Source organism: Anguilla rostrata, chromosome 7 (genome assembly GCF_018555375.3).
Source record: "Anguilla rostrata isolate EN2019 chromosome 7, ASM1855537v3, whole genome shotgun sequence".
Classification (NCBI taxonomy): Eukaryota; Metazoa; Chordata; class Actinopteri; order Anguilliformes; family Anguillidae; genus Anguilla; species Anguilla rostrata.
In genome coordinates this window covers 20,689,669-20,706,499 of record NC_057939.1, presented here as the reverse complement: position 1 = coordinate 20,706,499, position 16,831 = coordinate 20,689,669, and the positions used below count along the sequence as shown (strand labels likewise).

Below are 16,831 nucleotides of genomic sequence, written 5' to 3'. Positions count from 1 at the left end.
CCCGAGGGAGGGGGAGGGAAGCGGCGCCTTCCGAGCCCGGCGGGCGACCGCGTATCGGGCGCCGTTCTGAAATACCTGACCGCAACATGCCGTACGGGTCTAAGTAGCGGAGCCTGAACCCTCCCCTCCGCCCGTACGCACAGGACGCCTACCGCATACTGCCTGTCACCCTCTCTCAGTCTCACAAAGGAAGAGAGATAACAGACATGCTTTTGTTGATGGTGACGATTACGCCGCGGCTCAGGTCATACGCGGGTCTGAAAAGTGCCGCAGGAAATACGGGCGGAACGGAAACGAAAAACGAAACCAGAACCGCGAGGCAATCTGACTCGAGCATGTTCCCTCTGACTCACAGCTAACGACATTTTTTTGCTGAATTTATACTTTTTAAATTTTTATTCATGGCAGAATGACCGAGCATGCATGCTCATTTACAGCAACACCCTGTTTCACAGGCATACAGATAGACAAATCACACAAATATATTTACAAGAAATCAACATCGATATCAAAATAAAAGTACATTTTTAAGTTTCGGAATATTCTAGATTTCAAACAGAAGCTGCGACAAACTGCCACAGAGGGGAATCTTGGCCACGGTAGCCTGATGATTCAGGATGTTGTACACGTGGCTGCAGGTTCAAATACGCAATGCGGGATACAGCCATTAGGCCTACATGCTGGATCAAGACCCTTAAAATGAACAGCTTCAGTAAAACTAAACCCAGCCTTTCAGTCAGACAGTTAGTCAGACTGACAGTGCTGTATGCACATAGCCCTGACGTGATTACAGTGTAAACCGACCCTGCACCGCAGAGCTCAGACAGGGCCGAACCTGGCTGACGAGCTCGCCTGTGCCTTTTGTCTATGAATGTGTAGGGCCTGTGGGTTAGATCACACCGCACGGCACGGCCGTCTGACTGGCGGATATCGGCGTTTAATAACACCCCGCTGCGGGAGGGCCAGCCCTTCCCCTGCCTGCTACCCTGCAGCTCTGTCCTGAGCCAAATCAACACCCCCTCCCACCCCCCACCACAATCTTCACACAAGCCTCCTCATGGCCAGGGAGGCGTGGTCATCCTACGCGCTTCATTAGGACCCATTTATACAGTCCCATATGTACACAAACAAGGCTCAGAACCTGCCCCAGAGGCACGATATCAGCCCCTACCTGGGTTTCAAACCCACGAGACTCGAGATACAACTTAATTTTCTGAATCCATTACATTACATTACAGGCATTTAGGAGACGATCTTATCCAGAGCAAATTACACAACTTACATAGCATTCACATAGCATTCATTTATACAGTTGGATATATACTGAAGCAGTGCAGGTTAAGTACCTTGCTCAAGGGTACAACGGCACTGTCCTACCCGGGAATCGAACCTGTGACCTTTAAGACCAGTTCCAAACCCATTATACGACACTGCCGCCCACAGCACATCGCTACAGCACATCGCTAGCAATAGCGGCGGAGCATCCGTAGCGTTAGCATTGCTTGACCCCGGCAGTGGAAAAGGCTGCTGCTCATAGCGCACAAATAAACAGGGCCTCTTAGCGCCCTTCCTGTACCCTGCGCTATAAGCCCCGCGTGACGGGGGCCTGTGGGCCAGTGAGCGCTGGCCGCCTTCGAAACCCTGTGACCCACTTCTGAGAGGCTCCAGAGGCGCTAATCCTTCCCCCGTTCAGCAGGCCTGGGGCCGCTCTCTCCGCAGTCCGCTAATCCCCTCGAATAAACAAACAGGGACCCCGCCGAAGCCCCGCCCCGCCCGGCTTTCAGAGAGCAGAATGGAGCGGCAGCCATTAAGGACTGCACAAGAGGACAAGAGGACTCCACCACAACAGCACCCCGCATTCCGCTGCCCAGAACGACATGGCACCCCACGGCTTCCACGCAACAAACCAGGGAGCCGCTTAAACTAATGAGCACATGAAAGGGCTGCTCCGTTAGCCAGTAGCCCCCACCCCCCGTGTGTCACCCTGCAGTCACCCTGTCACATGACCATCACAAGCCAGGTCTGACTCCAGTCACTGAACCTGCCAGTTCATATTCCAGCGTTAAAGTAGACGGCGAGAGAAAATCCCAGCAGCCGGCCTGCGGATGAATTCAAACCTCGCAGTATTACAGATTCATTCACGGGAGGAATTGTCGAGGCGCAGGCCGTCTCTCTCGGAGTGCGGCTCAGACACGCGACGATTTCAAACCGCATTCCAGAGAAGCTTCCGGACAAAGGTTAAACATTACATTTAACAAAGGGGGGAAAAAACTGCTAAAAATAAAACCCTAGGAATGATAAACCTCGCTTGCAGAATGCGCTTGATGGAATGTTCTAGCTACAGTGAGATGCTCTGGGTTCTTTGGTATTGCTGCCCTCTCCTCTGAGAGACTGACCTTCAGTACAGGAGAAACTGGCGTGTGCTGACCTGATTAATATGAGCGATACAGGCAGACCAGGCTAACGGCACTCCCAGACCAAAAGATAAAGACGCAACATGGCTAAAGCACTACTGGAACTTAACTATGCTAACCAGGAACCAAAGGGCCAATTTTAAACGAACGCAAACCACATCCAGAGCAAGGAGTGCAGGGAGAGAAATATAAAGCCTAAAACCATAACAAACAGTCTGAATCAGTACAACAAGTGAGGGTGCTATGGGGTGGAGGCCATGTATTCTGAAGAGGTGGGTCTTGAGCCTGACGGACAATGACTCCTCCAATGATTCCTCCTACTTTGGGACGTCTGTTCCCCCGGGGGGTCCAGTACTGACGGGCGTCTTGACCACACAGGGAGGGGAGAGCCAGCCGGCTGAAGGCTGCAGAACGGGGAGATCTTATGGGTGTGCAGAGTTTGAAGATTACATAAGGAACAGTAGAGCCGTTCCATTCGCTGCCCTGTGGGCTAATGTGAAGGCTTTAAACCTGATGCGAGCTGAAACAGGCAGTGAGATGAGGAGGGGTGTTACATGAGCAAGGGAAGACCATAGACAAGTCATGCAGCTCTGCATTAGCTGCAGGGGTTCAGTGGTGCGAGCAGATGTATGTACATTATACATTTTATTACATAAGAAAGAAATCAAACATGTGCAGGTTTTTTAGGGCATGCCTGGTTAAATTGTTTAGACATAACGGCTCATGAATGGTACCCTCTTCATCTTTTATCTTTGCTAGCTTTTTAATGCAGATTTTTAAACACCCAGGGTAAAACGACGAAGGCCAAAATGAGGGCAGCAAAACAAATACACAATGCACACATCTGTTTACATATAAACAAACACGTGCATGTGTAGTGTAAATCAAAACATCCATGTGATCACTTTCGCATTTTTTCTGGAGTCAGAAATGCGGCTATTACAAAAAGGGGCTGTGCCATTAAGACATGAACTGCATGCTGGAAGTGGGCTTGACTTGGGGAGAGAAACCCTTGGGCTTCATGAAAGTACAGAGTGTCTTGAACTACAGTTAACCCCCCACCCTCCCACCAACCCCCAACCTCGTGACACACCCTCCTCCTGAAGGAGCTCTCTAAGCATGGCAAGGGCACTGGTGTGTGATAAAAACCAAATCTACACTCACAGAGTTAAACTCAACAGCACTGTCACTTCCACCCACATCTGTACCAAAAGCATGGCAGGCTCTTTAGAAAGACAGAGTGAGCCAAACATTAGTGTACTACCATTCTTACCGCACACTGCATTTAAAAAGCCCAGACACCGCTGGTCTGCCCTGCCAATAAAGCCATTTGAATCTGAAGTACAATAGCTGGAAATGGACTGGAATGGAAAAGTGGATCCAAAGAGACAGACCGCTGCTGGGTCATTTCTCCTGACCATTCCTCAGACCCCAGTATTGCGAGTTAGAGTTAGTGTCACATGACCATGCTGAAAGACACACATTTCACCTCCTAGCAGAGACATTTCACAGTTTCACAGAGAAAGACTCGCTCTCAGCCGGGGACGAACAGCGAGGCTGGCACGGACGGGGGCTCAAGCGGAGCCGGTCTGGCGCTACAGCCGCCGAGGCACGGACAGACGACCAGAGACGCGCTCCAAACTCACCGGTCGATCAGCAGAAGCAGGGAAGGCGCCGCCATGGTCTGGGCTCCAGAGAGCGAATCCAAAACCCACCGAAAGTTGAAAGCAAACGGCCAAACGGTGCGAAACAACGGTGGAGATCGCTGCCCCGTGACAGCTTGGGTCGGGTCCCAGAATCTGAGCCCTTCCTCTTAGGCCCTCGGAGAGAGGGCGCGGAGCCACCCCCTCATTCCCGAATCCTGAGACCGTTTCCCCCAAGTACAGGCTCAGGAGAGCAGGGACCTGAGGCTGCCAAGTCTACCAGCGCAGAGAGAGAGAGAGAGAGACACGGTGTCACAGCTCAAAGGTGAGTGCGATATTAACCAGCCTGGTTAAAGCACACTCAGCAGAGAACTGAGCATGAGGCAGGGCAGAAAAAGAGGAAGGGACAGGGAGAGAGAGAGAGGGAGGGAGGGAAGGAGAGTGAAAAAGGGGGCGGGGGAGGTCCAGGGATCAACACGTGCAAGAAACTTTAAACAAACCTCTACTTCTCACACTCCCAAAAGCCATGTTGGTGTCAGGTTACAAAAACAGAGCACCTTCACCTGCAGCCAATAAACACAGGCTTTGAGAAAACAGCTCCGCCTACAGTAAGCACCGCCCCTTCCTTCCTAACCACCATCTGCAACCACCCCCCCACCCCCACACACACACACACGCAGGAACGCACACACACACACCTCTATCATGCCTGGAAAAAAAAATAAAAAAGGCTTTGAGTGCTATGAGGATCTGCTGCAGTGAGGAAGTGAAAGTTGCATGAACAGGGTCAGTCTAAAAGGGAAATAAAGTCTGCAATCTTTAACAGGCACGGCCTTGGGGGAGGACAGAACAAACAACCCCTGAGTTCCCGTTAAGCCACCTCAAATCACAGTCAACAGCTAATATATTTAGTTGCTTACTGATCAAATCACAAAGCAGCTCTACGCTGATATCAGACTGAGCGTAACAGTGGACAAACGCTCACTGTATGTTAATGAATAGAGCCTCCACTTAGCCCCATACTCACCACTGGTGCCAAACTAGGAAATCCCATTGGCCGGTTTAACTAGATCACCCAATCACCATTGCGTGCGCCGAGAGGGCTTGTCCTGTGTTTATTTCCATGACAACGTCGGCAACGTGTTTCACAAAACAGGAATTTACTACAGCCCACAGGAAAATGAGGCCACAGGCCCTTTTGCATTTGCCAATAAAGTCATGGTGATGTAGGGAAACAGACTAAGATTTTCACTGGGCTTGGTTTCATTTCCAGGGGCAGCTGGGGTGCTCTGTACACTAAATTTACATGTATGCACTTAGCAGACGCCGCTAACCAGAACAACTCAAAATCACAAAATGTCAATACTCAAGGAAACAACCAGGTGGTATACAAACAGAGCATATATGCCACTGTACCATAATACTGAAGTCTGGACAGTGCTGCTATAGGAACAAGGGCTATGGTGTTGACTTGCACCACCTATACAGCACAAACCAACAGAGTTATAAAAGGAGTGAGTGTCAGTTACTGTGAATGAAGACCGGCCTCCCTCATTCAGAGTGAATAACGCTGATGCTTCCTGACGCTGCGGGTGCAATGGACACAAATGGCTCAGCTTCAGCGGTATACCGATAAGATAAACATGGGGGATGAGAGCGACAGGTCCTGCAGAGCAGGAACATGGGACGCAGAGTAATAACAGCGCAGTGCAGGAGATGAGCGTGTGCGTTTCTGTAATAAAGCGCATTAGAATGCATTTGTGGGACACAAATGAGCGAAACTGTGCGGCTCGCACGTGTGAATGGAGGGGTCTTCAGTACCTTACGGCTTTGGTAACTTACCTAGCGAACACCCCCCCCCCCCCCCATCCCAGCCGCTGTTCATATGCACACCCATCCCCCACCCCCTCTGAGCTCTTCCATGGGTCACTAACATTTACAAATGACCTCAGCTCCAAGTACCTCAGCGGTAATAGCAGAAAGAGAATTAAAACCACGGCCTCAATACATTGACACTGACGGCCTCCATACATTGATACTGACAGCACGGAGAATTCCATAGCCTCAGTACAGTCACAGGATTACACACGCAACACTGTAGATTCCACTTGCTTTATTTGAGATTTATTTAACTCGGAATTCTCCCAGAGATTAAAATGTCCTTTATAAGAGTCCTGGGGGGGTGCCACAGCATTGCACAGAGGCAGGGTTACCACAGCCTGAATTAAGTGGTGACAGAGAAGCCCACAGCAGTACAATAGAGTACACCATTTGTGACCAACCCTGTTTCTGGAGACCTACCCTCCTGTAGGTTTTCATTTCAACCCTAATTTGGCACACCTGACTAATTAACAGCTCAATGAGCTCTAGCTGTTGAATGAAGTGAGCTTTGTTAGGGTTAGAGTGAAACCCTACAGGGCAGTAGCTCTCCAGGAAGAGGGTTGGTTACCTGTGGTGTGTATGCACGCACGCACGTACACACATGCACACACATGCGCACACACACACACGCACACACACGCGCACCCACACACACGCGCGCACACACAGAGTGCCTTTCGAACCCCCGGGCTCACAGAACAGGAGCAGCGCCGAGCCCAGACAGGCTCTTAATCACCTCCAGAGCTCCGTGTGTGGCAGCAGCTGCTCCCGCACGTCACGCCGCCCCACGCGGTGCCGTGTGTTTAGCGGCCAGGCGTCACTACCCCGGGTCAACACGCTAAGCAAACAGCCCGCCGCCGCCATTTGTTCAGCGGCAGCGCTGTGAAGTCTTCCCGAGCAGCTGCCCACCCCGCCCGCCCGCCCGCGTACTTCACTACGCAACTACACCGCCGCTACAAACGGCTCTGCGCTCGACTCCACTGCCTACGGCTGAACCGAGGAACACCCAAATACACCCACTGGAGACACGCACTGCATGAAGTTTCGCTCCGGTCACGTTTTTGAAAAGTTCCTACCTGGCTGTGTGGGTGCTAAAACAACTGCAGTAGCAGCAGGACGACGTAATTACAGGCCTGGGTTTGTCTACAAGGGAATATTTTTCTTTCTTTAAAGGTTAGCGTCTCCTTTGAACACAATGGCTTTCTAAAAATATGTAGGTAAACACAGGGCGGACAAAATTTGTTACAGTACATGGTGCACCGCTGGAGACTGTAATGCTCCATATGCAGTCCATGGTGGGGGGGACAGATACCCATCCAGTGGTCAGATTAACACAGGATTCTGCATTTGTGCACATAAAACAGAGCCAAAATTCATGGGACAAATACACTGCCTTCTCTGAATGTAGATATTCCAAAGTCTTTTTCTTTTTCATTTAAGATTACAACGGGCGATGACCCAGACTTGAACCACAGCAAAATAATTAACTCATGTTTCTTTGAGCCAATCGCCTTTCGGTGTATGACATTTGAGATGTTTACTGAACATGATATTTACACAGCCTTTGGTAGCCTTTCAAAGAGAAAGTCATTATTTGAACGAAAAGCCAGAAACAAGATGTCATGCTCTGGCTAGCTTGCACCAAACATGAGTAAATTAAAACAGAAATTGCTCCAAATATTATTAGCCTGTGGACACACATTTGTTTTGATTAGAACACCAAAACATTATTTGCATTCGATTTCATCCTGCTAACCCTGCTATTGCATCCGGCTTACATTTGTGTTATTACTGTGAGTTGGAATTTTGTGGAAAAAAATATTCATCAGAAAGCAAGTGAATTCATGTAAAACACAGATTTTGGAATGCCCTGTGTTCCAAAGACCCAGCATTCAATGGGCTAGAGTGACCACTGCCATCTGTACGAAAAGTGCAGGAAAACTCTTTAGTGCAGGACAACAAAAAAAGATACGTATACTAGAAGATTTGCCTAATATTTACTGTGCCTGACTGCTCTGCCGAATGCATGAAAGCTAGTATGGATGGAAGGTGATAAGAATCTTGCAACTGAATAAATCAGAAGCTTCAATGAAATTCAAAGAGCATAAAAAATTTATAAATAAAGGTTTCTTCTCCGATGTAGCATACCACACATTTTGTTCTAACGTAGAGCTCAAACAATTCAGCCGATATAATGTGCACCACCCTCTTTTGAGCTGCCAATCACTGTAATGGCTCCTGACATCTTCACTGGGCCGAAGCACAGGAATAGAACTTATCCAGCCACGCCCGCCAGCTCAAATGTTCACAACTAGAAACTCCTGTTCCATTATTCTGACACCAACGGTGACTTATGTAGGATGTACCAGTGTGGCAGGATGCTGGGGTGGATGCAGAGAAAGCTGGGTTTAGGGGAAGATCCCCCCTCTTCCATACACCCCCCCAGGCTGTCTCTACCAGCCTATACCCTCAGAGAGAGCGGAGTTCATGGCCTGCACCCCCCACCCCCCCTTACTTAAGAACAGCTGAGAGTTTAAGATGCTGTTCCATACACACCCAAAATGTTATGCAACATGCTGTGGATTCACCTCCTGATTCAAAGGGGGGCCCTTCCGAACTTCTAACCCTCGTTTAAAGAAGGAAAAACCACTTCTTTCAGACACAAAAAGAAAAAAACAGGAACAGGAACTCTGGCAGGAAGACCTGGGCTTGGGGTGGGGTGGGGTAGGGTGGGGGGTGCTGATAGACTGATTCATGTTCTTGTACACAAAAGGCTTTCAACGAACGAACAGGACATTCCTGAATTTGTGTCCGATCCTTTCTGAAACATCATAATACAGAAGCTGGTTTTGTCTCCAGAAAGCGTTTCTTGTTTGTTTACAGACAGCATATCTCGTTGCACAGTAGGAAAGTTGTACTGATTGTAGTCATTTGTACAACACAAAACCCACTGTCATCTGATGAAGTCCTCAAAACATGGAACTGAGAACTTAGCAGGATAACACAAGTCTGTTTGTCTGGAGACCTGTGACAGCTCTGCCATTATCCAAAGAAAACAAAAACAAATATATTAATTTAGATTACACACACTCATATTTATCAGAATTGCTACAGTCTGTGGTTTGGGGGTTCTTGCAGATTCAATGCAACTTGTGGCACACACGATTTATGTTCTCCCTCTTTGCACCAAAATCTCAGGTCAACTCAGTTAATTTTTAATTTAGGTTTTGAATAATCCAACATATTTGGTGGAGGTACAGATGTATGGACATACAGGCTCACTACCAATTTCCAGCAGAAAATTTTGAAGTCCCCACACAGTGTTCCACTGTAGAGGAACTACTTAGCAGTGATGGCAGACCCACACACCCACCAGCAGCAGTCTTGACCTTGAGCCCCTCAGTAAGACCAGGCTTACAAATGAAACCGCATTAACATGCTGGCAGGGCTCTAAGTGCTCGAGCACAGGGTAGACCATAGCGCTCGTTCAGCACAGCCGCGATGTCCCAGCGCAGGCCGAGCCGGGTAATGTTTAACCCAGGCGTGCGGGAACGGCGCCCAGCGAAAATCCCCCTCAACACGGAGACGCCATTCCGCCAGCCCCAGCAGCAATAAACGCGTCGCTCAGGCGACGGCGCGCTAGACACTGCCCTCCTCTGGAGCGTACGTGGGCCGGGCTGCATGAGCGCAGGGAACAGCTGCCAGTCTGGCGCACGTACTGCACAGCTGCTGGAAATATTTAGCCTCTGCGGTCTCTGCAACATCGCGGCTCCGGCGGCCAAGGCAGGCCCCGACCGGCCTGCAAAAGCACGCCGGGCTGCGCTTCTGCTGCCTGACCGCAAACAGCGGGGTTAAGATTAGAGAAAAGGCCAGGTCCAATCGCACGCCGGGCAAAATGAGCAAAGCTCTGACACGCGGTCCGGTTCAAAGGTCTTCCACAGCGCAGTTTGAAGGACAAATAAAGAAAGGAGGAAAAACAACAGGCATCCACAGAAGAACGCGCGCGGTCCTGCGCTCTTCGGTACCGCCGAGGCTTCCGAGCGGCTCCTCGCTCGCCCGTGAGAGTGTAAACGCGACGCGCGTGCCCGGGCCTGCGGGGAACGAGGAGCGCGCGCCGCGGCGAGGCTCCTGGCACCGAGGACCTCGGGCTCCTGCCAGCGCGGGAGAGCCGGGGGCCACGGGCCTCGCAAACCCAACCCCCCTCTCTACGGGGTTGGGCGCGTTCCGGTTTCGCTGCATTCTACCCGCCCCCTTCGCCCTCGCGCCAGACATCGCTAACCGCCGCCTCCTGACGGCCCACCTTCATACGCCACCCGTCATTCCTGACACATTCCCCGTAGCATTCCTACTCACGCATACTGCGTTACCTATACCGTACATTTATACGCTTCTTTGGTCATTATCGTAAGTCCATGTTTGACAGCATGACTGATTTTCTATGGTAAATGTGTCTTATGACTGATGATTTCAAATGCGTTTTTCCTACCAAGGCTTTCTGCTTGGGATGTTGCCCAATCTTTTTAAAACTTATATTAGCAGCCTGTGCACCTGTAGCATTTGTTTGATATGTCCAGAGGCTTTTTTCCCCCTCAATAAGGAAAGGGGTTATTTTTGTAAGCGCGTACAAGTTTATTCATTAATCAGTTGAACCACATGAACTCAGGCAAGTGTCAACAAGCAGATCCAACATGCCCATACAGGAGGTGCAGCAACTCGTGGGAAATGATAAGAAGACAAGATGTGAAGTACGCAAATACTTGTGAGCAGTCTCCTGGGGTGAGAGTGTATGATCAAGGTGAACAGTCTGCTGGGGCACAATGTTACCTGATGTGTCCTGTTAATGCACGAGTGAGATGTGTCCTGTTAATGCATGAGTGAAATGTGAGCGAACAGGCCATTTCTACATTACTCTTATCCGCGTGTGTGTGTGTCCATATACATTAGTACATGTGTGTCTGCGGTACCAAGTAAAGTCTCTTGTATTGACATTATGTCAATAAAGACATAATGTCAATACAGAAGTGTCTTGTATTGACATCATGTTGTTATGTGTGTGTATGCAAATTAACAAAAAATTGTGTGTGTGTGTGTGTGTGTGTGGGGGGGAGAGTGTGTGCATGTGTGAGAGGGGTTTGTGTGTGTGTGTGTGCGCGTGTGAGTGATTGAGTGTAGTGAGTGAGAGAGAAAAAGCGAGTGAGAGAGAGCGAGAGAGAGAGAGAGAAGGAGTGCTCGCGCGTCTCTCAGGTACCTGGTAAAGAAGCTGGCCAGGGGGCCCAGTCTCTTGTTCCAGCCCTCCTCCTGCGAGGTCCCCGGGGGCCGTCGCCGGGGGCTCCACAGGTCCCCGTGCTCGTTGGGCGAGGAGAGCGTGACGTCGGAGAAGTGCGTGTCGTCCGTCTCCAGGGTGACGATGGCGCTGGAGTCGGAGGTGACCATGAAGTCCAGGATGTCCTCGTTGCTGACGGACAGCGTGGCCGACAGCTCCGTGCTCAGGCTGGACACGCTGCACACCGAGATGCCGTCGCTGCGGTTGAGCGCGCTGCGCGAGCCGGGGCTCAGCAGCCGCCCCGCCGCGTCCTGGCCGCTCCGCGGGAACGTGGACGACTTCCGGGGCCCGCCGTCCGAGGGCTCCAGCGCCAGCGTGGCGGGGCCGTCCCGGGGGCCCGGCCGGGCGTGGATGTGCTCCGGGTTGTTGATCTCCAGGGTGGGGATGCCCGAGTCCTGCGACGCCAGGCTGTCCCGGTCCTCGTCGGGGGGGGCGCCGAAGTGCGGGGCGGGCCGGTAGCTGGGGAGGGAGAGGGAGCACTGCTTGAGCGGCCCCCCGTCCCGCTGGCCTGTCGGGGAGGAGCGCTGTAGAGACACGCCTCCATTCTCCATCAGAACAGCGCCAGATGCACCTGCAACAAGACCCACTCTGCTGACACACCAGCTTTCAACAACGCATTTTCTACTGACACACCGAGCACTCTATAACCTATTTCTTTTTATTTTTATTAAATAAAATGATTTCCATCATTTCATTCTCCAGTTTTAACAATCTGTACTGAGTATATTTATTAATGTTTTATACTGTAGCTGCCAGTTGACCCCCCAGTTATTATCCATGGAGACAAATGCTAGTTTCTATAACTGTGTATTAGACCGTACTGCAGAGAGAGTGATGTAGGGACACGATGGCTCAGGTCTTTGATCAGTGCAGCCAGTATCTCAAAGATGACTCAGCGAGGGTACTCCGGATCAGACAGCACGTTACAGACAGGTCACGTGACCCGCTGCGTGCCTGTGTCAGACCTCGTCAGATAAGCTGAGCGGCTGGGAGGCGTGAGGTGGAAGACAGGACCCCGCATAACCCCGGCTTCCCGACGGGAGCCCGATAGCGCCGCGCGCCCCCAGGTCTAACGCCAGGAAAGCTCAGAAGCGGCCCTGCGCCGTGCCCACATGACGCGGCTCAGGAGAGATTACCGGCTACAGCAACGCCCAAACGTTCAAGGCACGCGACTCCAGCTTTCGCCTTCAGCCATCAGCCGCTCGTTCCTGGGCCTGAATGGAGACTACAGTCGCTCCGGATCAGAGAGAGAAGCTGACCGCCACCCCTGCGACCAACACAGAACCGCAGAAGCCCTTTCTGGGGCCCAGAACCTACCCTGCTGCTCCGCTGACCTGCCTCTTCTACCCCAAATGAACACAGATCTCCACCCAGGCCGTCAAACATGTCGCCATACACATTTTCTTCAACAAATAGCGTCTGTTCATTCTGATTGATTACATCTTTCATAAATAAACTTGTGACCAAAAAAAGAAAAATTTATAACGCATGCATCCACTAAACCGCAACACGTAACCCAACGACTATTGTCTGTTCATTTGGATTGATCACATCATTCGTAAATAAATTTGGCCCACTAAAACCAGACTGCATAAGCTGACAAAATTGTGTTCCAGCTGGTTTGACAGAAAGGAGAAGAGGCTCACACAATTTACAGGTGTTACCCAGGGGACCTGAGAACCCAGCTTCAACCAGATCAAGGGAACGTCCTGCTCCACAGCAAAAACAACCATTTCAACAGCCCAGCGCTACAGTTCCCAATTACCTGGAGCTATAAATATGCTAACCCCATAGTCGCTGTTATCACTACCTCGCATCAGTTGCCAGGAGACAACAAGAATGAAAGTAACAGTGTATTAATAACCAAATTAGCAACCTGATGTGCAGTCTAAAAGACTGAACAGACTGATGAACACACACACAGCCCATAATGATTTGAACGCTGACAAAGGTTGGTTTTGCACAGCACAAGATCTGAAAGTTGAGCTAACAATGGAATGTAATGATATTCCACACAAAGACAGACAGAACGCTTACACTAAATTATATTTAGCCTATTATTATTTGGTGACTCTCTGCTAGAAAAAATTCACCAAAATATCCCACACTATACTGTACAACCCAGGTCCACTTCCTCCTTCACAAACTTAGTTGCTCCATACAAGTCCTATGCACAACATTAACAACAACATAGAACCACGGTTACCACACACTGAATAAAAAAAAAAACAGAACCAGAACCAAAACCCAGGCAGACCACATTGCAGCAATGACTCCATGCACTCAATGACACCTGCCTTACTCCCAAGGTCAAAGCAATCAATCAACAATAAGCAACTAAAGACAAGGGGATGAGCCAGTATTTTTTCCCCACTTACGAGCCAGAACAAGCAATATCCAGGAGTGCATCTCTACACAGTAATGCAGCCAGTGCTCTCATGTATACACGCCCCCACCACTAACCCCCCCACCCCCAACAGCATGTAGAGCAGACAGGACAGCCATGACAGGCCAGCCACTCAGGAAGAGAAGAGAGATCTGCACATACCAGTGAAAGGACGTCTACACAGACAGAATGGCTTAAAAAAGGGGGATTTTTATAAGCTTGTTCTAGGGTCTCCTCGGGCATCAGACTTCAAGTCCCAGCCTGTTCCTCCTGTTCCCTAGGCGACCGTAAGCAGTGTCCAAACGAAAAGCATTGTCACACACACATATATATAGGCTATATATGCAAACACGCCACACACACACACACACACACACACACACCACACACAGACCATACCCACATACAAGGTGTCACATACCCCCATAAGCACATATACACCCCTTAAGCATATATACACACCCCATAAGCACAAACCACACCCATACCACACCACAATCATGCACACAGGCCTAGATCACACTCCCCCACACACAATAATCACAAACACTTCCACCACCACCCCCCCAGTAATGTTGTCTTCAGTAAACAAAAATATATTATTTTGTTAGTTCATCTATTGCTTTGATTATGTTCAGCAAAAAGCCATTATTCTTCCCCATTTCTTTATTTTGAGGATTTGACGGCAGAGGACGGACCATTTCACAAACAGGGAACATATTGCCTAAGGCTGAGATGATTTTATTCTATTTAATGTGGCATGTTTTATTGGTCTCTAATAAGATGTCATAAAATAGGGTAACCAGCTTTTAACAATCCAGAAGAAATAGACCTTTTCCCCTAAAATGGTCATGCAATAAAAGGTGATATAATGAACTAGACTGCACACCCTTAACTAGATAACCTATGAGGGTTATACAGACATACATGCTTACAAGGTCCACAATGGACAAGCTGTCCGCCTGGTAACGCAATGCATGAATATAAAAACCTTTAGATATTGTAATACCTATAGTAATAGGGAATTGATAAGGGGAGTTCTCTGGTACAGTATGCTTCGTTTCAGAATTCAATAAGTTCACACAGATGTAAACCATTTTACACCGCAGATACCCAGGGAACTTCTCATAAATACTGTGGTGCCTGAACAAACAAGAAAACAAACAGCCTGGACAGGATATTGCTTACACCTTATTCTCATTATTGCAGCACAATGCTGATGCAATTAAATACAAAAACAGGTTCATAAATTTCATATTGAAACAGCTTCAGAAATGGACGGAAACAAGAAAATCCAGTTCTGTAGTTACACTGGAAACATACGAAACGGTTTCAGTCATCAGCATAGTTAGCGTCCTCTTACTATTTTACTTCACTTGCTTCATCGGCTAATCCAGTTCCCGTCAAGACTTTACCCTACACTCCAAGTGTCCAGTAGATTTGTGCGCGGCGCGTTATGGTTTCATTGCGCATTCAGAGCACAAAATAAAGACCACGTCCAAGACGACGTCTTGCTTTATGGAACAATGGGAGTCGGTTTATCGGGTGTCACCTGTGAAATGTGTGGATCAAATGTTGAGGAGTGCCCTGGTATTCCTTTATTCAGTGTCAGAAACTAGATCAGCCAAGAATGGTATTTTTCCAGCTCTTTCTTTAAGAAGCTAGCTTTTACATAGTTGCAATCGTTGTTACGGCCTTTGTAAACAGGACTTCCATTGTACTCGAACTTGTGGACTGTGTAGCTAACTAGTACAAAAGCCAGGAAACAACAAACAACTCAGCCAATGCAAGTTAGGCATTTAGACAATTAGTCTGATATTTGATTTGCCTTGTACATATGGGTAAACACTTTCTGTTCATAATTTCCATTAGTCAATAAAATGCACTATAGCATATTTGCGGATGGTTTCAAGGGAATCCCTATAACAGGCGTATTTAAAGTTTAAGAGAGGCAGTTAGATGCATGATGTGCAAGCATGCTGAAACTCCACCTGTTGCCTTCAACAGCAAGTTGCATTTAAAAAGCACACGCACCTTCTTTACCAACACAAACCGCTGTGTTGTCTCTGATGCCGTCGGTTGTGTGCGCCATAATGCTGGTGCTACAGGTGGGCAGCCGACGCGGCAGGTTGCTGTCCACTCGATCGGTCCATGATGCGCCCCTACCCACATCTGTCGCCTCCGGTTTCAACGAGGCTTTGCCACAAAACAAAACATCTCCGTTTAACACGCTTTTAGAAGAACACTGTACCACATGTACACGAAATACATCGCTAGAGTCTGTAAGCTCGAAAAACGAAGGAGACGAACACATGCTGTCATTTACTAAGTGCGAAGTGCTACTTCTCATCCTGCAAAGTTAACCAGCCCGGTAGCAAGCTAGTTAGCCTGCTACGTTAGATAGCAGCTAGCTATATCCGTCAGTTATATCGTTCCCTCTATAAAAGAAGCGGAAAAAATAACCACTATAGTTACAATGCTAAATCCGTTTATAAAACAATAGACTCTAAATATAAAAACATCCAAAGAAAAAGACCCGGGTCAAGTTTACAGATCAAAGGCTCTACCTGTTTCATTGCTTCCGCCGCCATTTTAAACTGAACACCGTCCCATGCAATCGAGCCAAGAAACGCGCACCATCGATGGATTCACCTGTCAGACGTAAAGGCGCAAATAATCGCCTTGGGCAGAAAGATTACCGAGTCAAAGCTGTAAAGACAACAGATAGAGTTCAGGAAACTATGTGGTGGCATTGAATATTCTATTTTATAATTTTGTTTCAGAACAAGTAATCTGGAAAGATATTTAACTTCGGCGAACTAGGGTGTGGGGGGACATAACCCAACAGAAGGAAGTTAACATTTAGCTAGCATACTAACTAAATTTGGTTATGGTAGTTCGTCAGCTTCTGAGTCTGTGGGTATTTGTTTTGGTTTCGCTGGGACGAAAACCATAACTCAATATTATTAAATTTTCAGTGGTGTATACTATTTGAATAAGTTCACGTTTTAATGACAACCGATTAACAGGTCGAAATCAAAAAGAGATTTCCGTGGTGCCAGACGTAGCATTTATTAGATACATACTGAAAGTGAAACCTAATCCAAAAAAGATTGTGGTGTGTGCAGCAGATAGTTTGCTTCTTGGTGACTGCAGTTTAAAGCTACGTTAACACTAGACTGCG

The 16,831-nt window shown here is 48.6% G+C and overlaps 1 protein-coding gene across 5 annotated transcripts in view; it reads right to left on the bottom strand.

Moving 5' to 3' along the window:
- Positions 1-16,374, bottom strand: part of tbc1d14 (TBC1 domain family, member 14) — a 45,186-nt gene extending 28,812 nt beyond the window's left edge. For 3 of the 5 annotated variants that reach the window (XM_064343600.1, XM_064343601.1, XM_064343602.1), the window contains exons 1-2: positions 15,682-16,207; positions 11,187-11,832 (exon numbers count right to left, since the gene is read on the bottom strand). In XM_064343600.1, coding sequence (XP_064199670.1) covers positions 11,187-11,832; positions 15,682-15,997 — 962 coding nt within the window. In that variant the 5' untranslated portion in view covers positions 15,998-16,207. The other 2 variants (XM_064343603.1, XM_064343604.1) reach the window with 2 other exon arrangements.
- Between the last annotated feature and the right edge of the window lie 457 nt (positions 16,375-16,831).